General features: G+C 39.8%; 1 protein-coding gene across 1 annotated transcript; it reads left to right on the forward strand.

Moving 5' to 3' along the window:
- The first annotated feature begins 2990 nt into the window (after positions 1-2990).
- Positions 2991-8968, forward strand: LOC131530213 (uncharacterized protein K02A2.6-like). The gene is given in 4 exon segments (XM_058760367.1): positions 2991-3192; positions 4560-6645; positions 6647-6975; positions 8358-8968. Coding segments are annotated over 4 exon segments (3228 nt in total).
- Positions 8969-11032: the final 2064 nt, after the last annotated feature.

Genomic DNA, 11032 nt, shown 5'->3' on the forward strand with positions numbered 1-11032 from the left:
TGAAGAAGTTGCATTTTTCTCATGTATATGTGTTATTGTCTCCTGCCATTACGAATGATAAATAAACGTCTTGCCTGTAAAGTATTAAATAACAGAACTTTTGAAACACATTTTGTCTTTTTGAATATTACACATTTGTAAAGTAAAACACAGTGCTGATATAGACAGAGTCTTGGGTGTCCTGAAGAAGAATTAATTCCAATTTTCTTGTTAACTCTGAAGGAATTTGAATAATGCCTGTCTAAATGTGAAGGTGTGTTATAATGCATTGTGTCAAGACTGGCATTCATTTTCTCCCAAATTCTACAGTAAAATCTCATGAAACTTGACACAGACAGAGTCTTGGGTGTCCTGAAGAAGAATTAATTCCAATTTTCTTGTTAACTCTGAAGGAATTTGAATAACGCCTGTCTAAATGTGAAGGTGTGTTATAATGCATTGTGTCAGACTGGCATTCATTTTCTCCCAAATTCTACAGTAAAATCTCATGAAACTTGACACAGACAGAGTCTTGGGTGTCCTGAAGAAGAATTCATTCCAATTTTCTTGTTAACTCTGAAGGAATTTGAATAATGCCTGTCTAAATGTGAAGGTGTGTTATAATGCATTGTGGCAGACTGGCATTCATTTTCTCCCAAATTCTACAGTAAAATTTCATGTACCGTGTGTGGACATGGACAAAAACAGTTTGAACATGCCAGAAAAGCTGCCTGGGATTGCTGTTTGTGCAAAGCTTGATCCTGAACTTATTGTGTATTTTCATTTATCAGATTAAAGACTAAAGGGTATCGCGCCTTCTCTGTGGCAGCTCAACGTCTCTGGAATAGCCGCTCTCCTCATATTAGATCCTGTAACTCATTGGGTATGTGTACAATTTTTGCTGAAAATGCATGTCTACTCTATTGCTTCAAACTGCCCTCAGGGGTGGAGTCTGAGTAGTGACTTGTTTTCGGTGTATTTTTATTTATCTTTGTGCTCACAGTGTAAAGCACTTTGGTCAACGTGTTGTTTTAAACATGATTTAGAAATACATGTTGTTGTTTTATGTTGTTACTTTTGATTCTGAAGAGTTGAATTCTGAAATACACTGCTACTTCAATATATATATCCATATATATTTCAAGTGGTTTATGAAGTTGTTAATTAATATTATTATGTGAAATTTTCAATGATTTAAAGGATTTCCTCATGTGAAAGTTGAATAGCATAGAATTACATGTCTAGAACATGATCTGTCCTTGGTTGGAGAGAAGCACCCAACATGTTAAAACATACATATACTCTTCTTTGACAGCTTAGGTCATTAGGGCCTCTCATGTACATGACCAATTTACAGTTTACTTCATTCTTGAAATTTCCAAATAACAAAAAAAAAAAAAAAAAAAAAAAAAACTTTAGTCGAAAACCACTGGTAAAATAAAAGTACTTCATATCTGAATGTTTTGGGAAAGTTACTGATTAGAGCTTGGATTTCAACAACGCAGCCTTGAAGAAGTTGCATTTTTCTCTATGTATATGTGTTATTGTCTCCTGCCATTACGAATGTGCTACATAAATAAACGTGTCTTGCCTGTAAAGTATTAAATAACAGAACTTTTGAAACACATTTTTGTCTTTTTTGAATATTACACATTTGTAAAGTAAAACACAGTGAAAGCTGATATAGACAGAGTCTTGGGTGTCCTGAAGAAGAATTAATTCCAATTTTCTTGTTAACTCTGAAGGAATTTGAATAATGCCTGTCTAAATGTGAAGGTGTGTTATAATGCATTGTGTCAGACTGGCATTCATTTTCTCCCAAATTCTACAGTAAAATCTCATGAAACTTGACACAGACAGAGTCTTGGGTGTCCTGAAGAAGAATTAATTCAAATTTTCTTGTTAACTCTGAAGGAATTTGAATAATGCCTGTCTAAATGTGAAGGTGTGCTATAATGCATTGTGGCAGAATTTGCCATTCATTTTTTCCCAAATTCTACAGTAAAATCTCATGAAACTTGACACAGACAGAGTCTTCGGTGTCCTGAAGAAGAATTCATTCCAATTTTCTTGTTAACTCTGAAGGAATTTGAATAATGCCTGTCTAAATGTGAAGGTGTGTTATAATGCATTGTGGCAGACTGGCATTCATTTTCTCCCAAATTCTACAGTAAAATCTCATGAAACTTGACACAGACAGAGTCTTGGGTGTCCCGAATAAGAATGCATTGAAAATTTCTTGTTAACTCTGAAGGAATTTGAATAATGCCTGTCTAAATGTGAAGGTGTTCTATAATGTATTGTGTCAGACTGGCATTCATTTTCTCCCAAATTCTACAGTAAAATCTCATGAAACTTGACACAGACAGAGTCTTGGGTGTCCCGAATAAGAATGCATTGAAAATTTCTTGTTAACTGTAAAGGAATTTGAATAATGCCTGTCTAAATGTGAAGGTGTGTTATAATGCATTGTGTCAGACTGGCATTCATTTTCTCCCAAATTCTACAGTAAAATCTCATGAAACTTGACACAGACAGAGTCTTGAGTGTCCTGAAGAAGAATTAATTCCAATTTTCTTGTTAACTCTGAAGGAATTAGAATAATGCCTGTCTAAATGTGAAGGTGTCAGACTTTGCCATTCATTATCTCCCAGATTCTACAGTAAAACCCAGGGAAAGCAGATAGAGACTTGGTGGTTCAGAAAAATAATTTATTGACATTTTTGTATTAACTAATTTGAATAATGCATGTAGAAAATAGTAGGAAATAATCAGTGCTATAATGTATTTTAACAGACTTTATTTTTATGGAAAACTCTACAGTATAATATATTTGAACATAATATAATTGTATCTTTTATTTTTTTGTGTTTTGGGGCACATTTAATTCATAACCGCTGAAACATAGGTCTTCGTCAGCTGTTTGGCCGCTCCGTGTCTCCATACCGTAATACCACAAATAGACGTGCAGTTGAATCCAGGTGGCGGCTCACTTGACCGGGTGTTCAGAGATGGCGGCTCACTTGACCGCGGTGAGAGATCGTCTAGTCTGTGGCATTGCACAAGAGAGTATACAGAAGAGATTGCTCTCGGAGGCAGATCTGACATTCAAACGTGCGGTGGAAATTGCTGTCGCCATGGAAACGGCTGCCAGAGACGCAGTGGAGCTACGATCAGGAGTGAAAGTGTCCGTAAACAAGGTGACCACTGCAGGTAAACCTAGAAAGACCATGCAAAAAGTTGAACTGTGTTATCGTTGTGACAGGGGTGGACACAAAGCAAATCAATCAAGTCAAGTCAAGTCAAGTTGAGCTTTATTGTCATTCCGCTACATGTGGGGGCATACAGTGGAACGAAATGTCGTGCCTCACAGGACCACGGTGCTACATAAATACAGGCATACAGCAATGAAGTAAAAACAATATAAACCTATACACAACTATCCTACTGATAGATTTGACTATAAATATACTATATATAAAAAAAATGTTTTACCTATACATAAACCAAAAAATACAAACAATACAAACTATACGAGTGCTTCAGATAAATACTGTACATGTGCGAAGAGAAACATTGTGAGTCAGCATCTGGCTGGGGAACAGTGCAGGATGATTTGTAGTGCATGAGCATGTAAACAATACGTATATTACTGAGTCTTTTTGTGGGATATGTATACACACAGCAGTGTGTGTGAAAAGTGACTAGTGCGCATAGAGGAGGAGAGTGTGCTACTACAGGTGGTTTGTACAGGTCCACTCACCTGTGTGTAGCACACTTCAATTTCACAAAAAAAGTTCCATAAGTTTCAGATGGTCCATGTTTCAGGAGGTAGGGGGTTTGTATTGGGGTTCAGAGAGGGGCGGGGTGATTTGAGTTCAGGGCTCGCACAGCCTGGGAGAAAAAGCTGTTGAGCAGTCTGGCAGAGCGGGCTCTGATGCTCCGGTACCGTCTTCCTGATGGTAGGAGCTGGAAGAGACTGTGGGAGGGATGTGTGGAGTCCTTCACGATACTATTTGCTTTGCTGGAGCATCGTGTGAGGAAAATGTCCAGGATGGAGGGGAGAGGGGCACCGATGATCCTTACGGCTGTGTTCACTGTCCGCTGGAGGGTCTTGCGGTCTGCTGCAGTACAGTTTCCGTACCAGACAGTGATGCAGCTGGTCAGCACACTCTCAATGGTGCCCCTGTAGAAAGTGGTGAGGATGGGTGGAGGGAGACTTGCTCTTTTCAGCCAGCGGAGAAAGTGTAGGCGCTGTTGTGCCTTCTTGGAGAGTGACATGGTGTTGGTGGTCCAGGTGAGATCCTCTGTGATGTGAATGCAGATTCAAAACTGAAATATGCAGAAAGTGTAATAAAGTTGGATACATACAAAGAGCATGTCGATCTGATGTACAATACAGTGACAAGGAGAGACCGTACAAGGCTCAGAAAAAGAAAAGTAGGAATGTGCATGCTGTTACTGAAAACTCAGATGAAGAAAGTGATACGGGGCTGGCAAATTTAGAAATCTACAGTCTGAAAAGTGACTTAAAACAAGCAATCTGGCTTACACCTCAATCAGAATGGAATTGGACACAGGTTCCGCTGTTTCAGTGATGTCACAGCACGAGTTTGAAAAACATTTCAAGACAGCTAAGTTAAAGCCATCGCCTGTCAAACTGAAAACGTATACTGGTGAGCCCATAATTCCTCTGGGGGTGATGCCTGTGACTGTAAAGTACAATGATCAGCAGAGTGAGTTGGATCTGTACATAGTACGAACAGAGGGACTAGCACTTTGGGGACGTGACTGGTTGAGGAAGTTGCAGTTGGACTTGAAATCTATAAAAAGTCTGCAAGTCACAGGTTCTGTGTCACCGTGCGCTCAAAAGGAACTGGAAAAAGTGCTGGACGGGGCTGCAGTGGTGTTTCAATCAGGAATAGGAACTCTGAAGCATATCAAGCGGAAAATAACCTTGGATGAGAACACTGTTCTGAAGTTTCACAAGGCAAGGCCTGTTCCCTATGCTATTCACCAGCAATTGGAAACGGAGCTGGATCGGTTGGAAGCTGAAGGAATACTGTCAAAAGTTGACTGGAGTCACTGGGCCACTCCTGTAGTTCCTGTCGCCAAGAAAGACGGAACTGTAAGACTTTGTGGGGATATTAAAGTCTCTGTCAACCCTGTACTGCAGGCAGAACAATATCCACTACCGAGAATAGAGGATATTTTTGCTACACTTTCAGGAGGACAGCTCTTTAGTAAAATAGACTTGGCAGAAGCATATTTACAAATGGAAATGGAGGAGGACTCAAAGGTGTTCTTGACTATCAGTACTCACAAGGGCTTATACTGCTATAATAGGCTTGTTTTCGGTGTCGCCTCAGCACCGGCATTATGGCAAAGAGCTATGGATCAGATACTTCAGGGTTGCCCTGGTACCCAATGCTACCTTGATGACATCATTGTCAGAGGTGACAGTGACAATAGTCACTTGGAGAACTTAGCACGAGTCTTAAAGAGATTGGAAGAGTATGGACTGCGTGCAAGACGTGATAAGTGTGAGTTTTTCAAGGACACAATCACATATTGTGGGCACAAAATCGATGCAAATGGTTTGCACAAGTGTCATGACAAGCTAAGGGCTGTTGCAGAGGCTCCACAGCCAAAAGATGTCTCGCAATTGAGGTCCTTCTTTGGATTTATCAATTACTACAACAGGTTTTTGCCAAACCTAGCCACTGTTCTCCATCCTCTAAATGCCCTGTTACAAGCAGGAAAGAAATGGACGTGGTCAAAGCAATGCACGCAAGCTTTTCAGGAAGAAAAGAAACTGGTGATGTCAGATACAATTCTGACTCATTTTGACCCTCACAGACCACTAAGGGTGGCATGCGACGCCTCACCATATGGAATCGGAGTGGTGTTGTCGCATGTGATGGCTGATGGAACGGAGAGCCCCATAGCTTTCGCTTCACGCTCCCTTACTGCTGCAGAGAAGAACTATGCACAGATTGACAGGGAAGCTTTGAGCCTGGTCTGGGGTGTGAAACGATTCAATCAGTATCTGTATGGAAACACATTTACCTTGGTTACAGACCATCAGCTGTTGGTTTCCATCTTCAATCCTCAGAAAGGAGTTCCACAGACCGCAGCAGCACGGATGCAAAGGTGGGCATTGTTTCTGGGAGGACATAGATACCAGATTGAATTTAAAAGAACACACAAACATGCTAACGCTGATGGGATATCACGTCTACCACTGGATGGTTGTGATTCAAAGATAGAGAATGTTAGCACACCTTTGGATGTTTTTACAATTGCTCAGCTTGAGAGTTCTCCTGTTACAGACGAGATGATTCGGAGAGAAACCAGGAGAGATCCTGCATTATCCCAGGTATATTCCGCTATACAGTCTGGCTGGAATGCAGAGCAAAATCTTCGATTCACACAATTCTATCAGCGCCGTGATGAACTCACTCTAGATGGGGGTTGCATCATGTGGGGATTAAGAGTTGTTTTACCACCTAAGTTGCAAAGTCGAGTCTTGGAGGAGCTCCATGTTGGACATCTTGGAGTGGTAAAAATGAAGTCACTTGCAAGAAGTTTCGTATGGTGGCCCGGTATAGATCAGCAGATCGAGCAGCTTGCCATGCACTGCTCAGGGTGTCAACATGTGCAAAGGATTGCCAAAACCCGCACCACTACATCCTTGGGAATGGCCTGCGTTACCGTGGCAAAGGATCCATGTTGACTTTGCGGGTCCCTTCATGGGCACTACATTTCTGGTTGTTGTTGATGCGTGTTCAAAGTGGCCAGAAGTGTTCAGCATGACCTCCACAACTGCCGCCCAAACTGTCATGGTTCTGAGAGAACTTTTCGCAAGGACTGGTGTACCAGAACAGCTGGTGTGTGATAATGGTCCCCAGTTTATATCTGAGGAGTTCCAGATCTTCCTAAGGAACAATGGAATCAGGCATGTGACCTCAGCGCCCTACCACCCAACTACAAATGGCTGAGCTGCAGAGTTGTAAAGTCCAGGGGTCAGAAAGTAAAAGTCCTGCCATGTGTTTATTCCACCCATGAACTCAGCAGCTGATTTCACCAGAGGAGGAACCAACTCATTCCTTTCAAGTCACAAACGAGTCTCGAGTCAAATCCCAAGTCCTCAAAGAGTTAAAGTTAATGAGATAATTAAGAGACTAATTAAATTATGATTGTGCATTAGTGATGAACACCTGCTGTTATTGAGAATAACAGAGGATCAGCTGTTGATGTTTTATTGGTTAAAATGATGCCACCATCACGGAGATCAGTGCTTGCTTTAGTTGGGCTCTTGGTCCGTGACTCCTGTGTTAGATCTCTTTTTGTAGCAATGCATGTGCTGTTATAAATCAGAGAGATCAGTGCTGTACAGTGAGCACTTGTTAGCTGCTTTTAGATGAATAAATAATCGTCACCTGGCCTGACTACATCCAACATATTTTATTTCATTTGTAGGTTTATGTTTTGAATAATCAACCCTGTGAAACTACAGCATGCAAGGAAAGCATTGGTCCAACAAGTATAATGAATTTATTTTAAACCTATTGTACATATTTGAACTCTTATTCTAATTAGACACACACAGACATCACTAACCAGCATATGAATCTCAACAATGGTGACAATCTTCAAAATGCTTCATGCTGCAATGCATGCTGGGTAACACCATAGTAAAAACTCCCATCATGCACTGCAGTATGAAAAATTATTGTCACCACTGTTGAGGATCATATGATAAGTGTTCATGTTTAAAAGCCTGAGCTGATACAGTTATTTTTTCCAATATTAGAGCATTATAGTGGCACTTGTTAAACAGGACTTTTTTCACAGTTCAATAATAGCTGAATGTCAGTCAACAAACCAAAGAGACACCTTCATGATGTTCGTTCAAATGATTTAGAAGCAGAAAGTGCAAGCTGAACTCAAGCTCAAAAGAACCAAACCTCAAGCTTTTAATTCAGCAATGCACAAATGTTTGCTGTAAAACACTATTGCAATTGCTTAAAAGCAAATTACTTTGAGTTATTAAAAAAGGCCAAGAGCCCAACTAAAGCAAACACTGATCTCCATGATGGTGGTATCATTTTAACCAATAAAACATCAACATCTGATCCTCTGTAATTCTCAATAACAGCAGGTGTTCATCACTAATGCACAATCATCATTTAATTAGTCTCTTAATTATCTCATTAACTTTAACTCTTTGAGGACTTGGGATTTGACTCGAGACTCGTTTGTGACTTGAAAGGAATGACTTGGTTCCTCCTCTGGTGAAATCAGCTGCTGAGTTCATGGGTGGAATAAACACATGGCAGGACTTTTACTTTCTGACCCCTGGACTTTACAACTCTGCTTAGCTGAGAGATTTGTGCAAAGCTTGAAGAATGCACTGCGGGCCATGATATATGAAAAGCTCACACTAAACCAGAAGCTTCACAATTTCTTGTTTGCATATCGAAATGCAACTCATGTCACCACAAATCGAACACCTGCCATGTTGTTCCTTGGTAGAGCCTTACGCTCAAGGCTGGACTTGCTGAAACCCAATTTGAGGAGAACCGTACATGACAGACAGATGAAACAGTCACAAGGAGGTGGGAAAACGAGAGAGTTAGAAGTTGGAGAGAGTGTGCTCACTAGAAACTACAGAGGAGATCACAAATGGAATCCTGCAAAGGTCAAAGAAAGAACAGGACCGCTGTCATATACAGTTGAGATTGCACCAGATACCACCTGGAGACGACACATTGATCAGTTGAGAAGATCAAATATTCCTCTGGGAAGTGGTCCCGTGAGTGTTCCATTCACCACGACTGATACTGTTACCAGTGAAAGTAATACAACAACACCTCAAGATGGCACTGTATCTTCCAGTGAAGCGCCCCAAACACCAATTCCAACCTGTGAAGAGAAACGTTACCCTACCCGTGTACGGAAACCACCAACCCGGCTTAACTTATAAAAAGGAAATGAAAAAAAAAGGGAAACCTTAAATGGGGCATTACAATTATACAGTAGCCTAAGTTTATTTCTTTGTATGGGGGAATGTTTTGTTAAACGTGACACTCTTGTTTGAGATTTTCTTATCTAGGGGGGGAGGAAGTGTAGTGTATTGTGTTGAATACACCCAGACTAAACTCAAGAATAAGCACTGTTGGCTACTCTGGGTTAGATTTTGTTTGTCCAGTTAATTATCAAAAAAAAAAAGAAAGAGAGACACCTGTGTTAACGGAGTTCGTGATTCAGTTATTGCACAGTATAGAATTAAAGAAAGAAGAACGGCCCACCATTGTCCCGACTTTTATTTGTGTTCTGGAACAAACACAACAGTAAGAATTTTTCTGAAAATTCTCTGTTTCAAGCTGATCCAGACAATAATAACACTCACTGGAGTTCCTCGAAATAAAAGCATGAAAAGATGTTTCTTCCACCGGATTTCACCCAAAACCGGATTCTCACCTCTTCTACTCTCTTTCGGGATGTTTGTTTAAGCTTTTAATCAACCTTATTTCTCTCTGCTCTCTCCTTTGTAAAATGGATGCTTCTTCTGTCTTTTATTTTACGCATCACGGAGAAACGCCCTCTTGTGGAGAATAGTGGTTACTTCAATTTTGTTTTCAAATTAAAACTTTAAGTACCTTAATTTTAAAGGGGTTACATCTTTCTGGCTTCATTGATTCACATAAATATACAATGCTGAATTAATGCCAAATTGGGCCCAAAACAATTATGTTCTGATATGTGATTTTGCTTTCGGATGGTTTAACGATGAGTTTCTGCTAAAATAAGCAAACACAAGTTAACCATTTTGTATTGGGACCAAATGGATCCGTATTTCCCAACATGCTCTTCATAGCACTGCATCAGGAGAGTAAATGTTGAAATTAACTGTAATTAAATGTGTTTTTCAGCAAAGGGAAAGATGTTTGGTGTGTGTTACACAATTATTACTACAGTGAGAAGTGTTATTTTTAAACTAATATGTGATACTGCTGTAGTACTGAGCTGACACACTGATGCTGGACAGTAAACTGTTGCCTTTGGCAGAACCTGATTTTACCAAGTGCAACATGTTCCTGGAGCAACATCTTTGTTGACCCTGGAAAAACATGTGATTAACCAATCAGATTTGAAGAACCAGTTTATAGTTTTTTTTAAGTTTAGGCTTACAATCAGTGTTTGGTGCTTGTACATCAGTGTCATTCATCTATCATTTCCTCTGATTTTAGGGATTACTCATGGTTAATATTAGGTGTAGGGATATGGCCAATACTATTTTTGTTGTGTATATTATAAAGTTCTTAATGTTAGTATGAAAAAAAAAAAAGTAAAGTACAGTCTGCCATCTCACAGTATGAGTTTTACTGAGGTTCAGCTTCTGAGTCAAACTGAAAGTCTGTCTTTAAAATGTGCCATGTGTTATTTGGTCCACTAAATTCATGAACCAAAAGACACTGATATATTTTACATAACACTGGGAGAGTCAAACTGTAAATAAATGTGGCTGTCACCTGCACTTTTTGGAAGTTTATTCAGTTGTGCAAATGACTGAACTCTGTATGTATAAATCAGGAGAGGAATAAGCACTAAAAGTGAACTGACAACCAAATGTAGCTGCACTCTGTGTACATGGCCTGTTTTTATTTGGCTATGCCATTTTTAGACATCGTAATCTATGTTCAGTTGAGTTGGTTATTGTTTAAAGAGGCTCCAGGAAGCAGCACGATCATCAAGTGGACCTGTGTCTTGTGCATTCAGTATGTATTTATATCGCACCCTATCTGTAAAAGTAGCGCTATTATTAGAGATGTGATTTTCTGCTTTGGCCACCAGGAGGGCGATGATGCTCTTATGCTACATTTGCCAACAAAAGAACAAACCTTGTGTGATACTATACAGTGCACTCGATATTCCATTATATTTTGTAAAAAGAATAAAACAAAACTGCAAATGACAAGCTAAGGAGCACAGATGGTTGTGATTAAGATTTAATAATGAACATTAGGTAAATTTCCATGTGATGACA

The sequence above is a fragment of the Onychostoma macrolepis genome, chromosome 22, assembly GCF_012432095.1.
Source record: "Onychostoma macrolepis isolate SWU-2019 chromosome 22, ASM1243209v1, whole genome shotgun sequence".
Classification (NCBI taxonomy): Eukaryota; Metazoa; Chordata; class Actinopteri; order Cypriniformes; family Cyprinidae; genus Onychostoma; species Onychostoma macrolepis.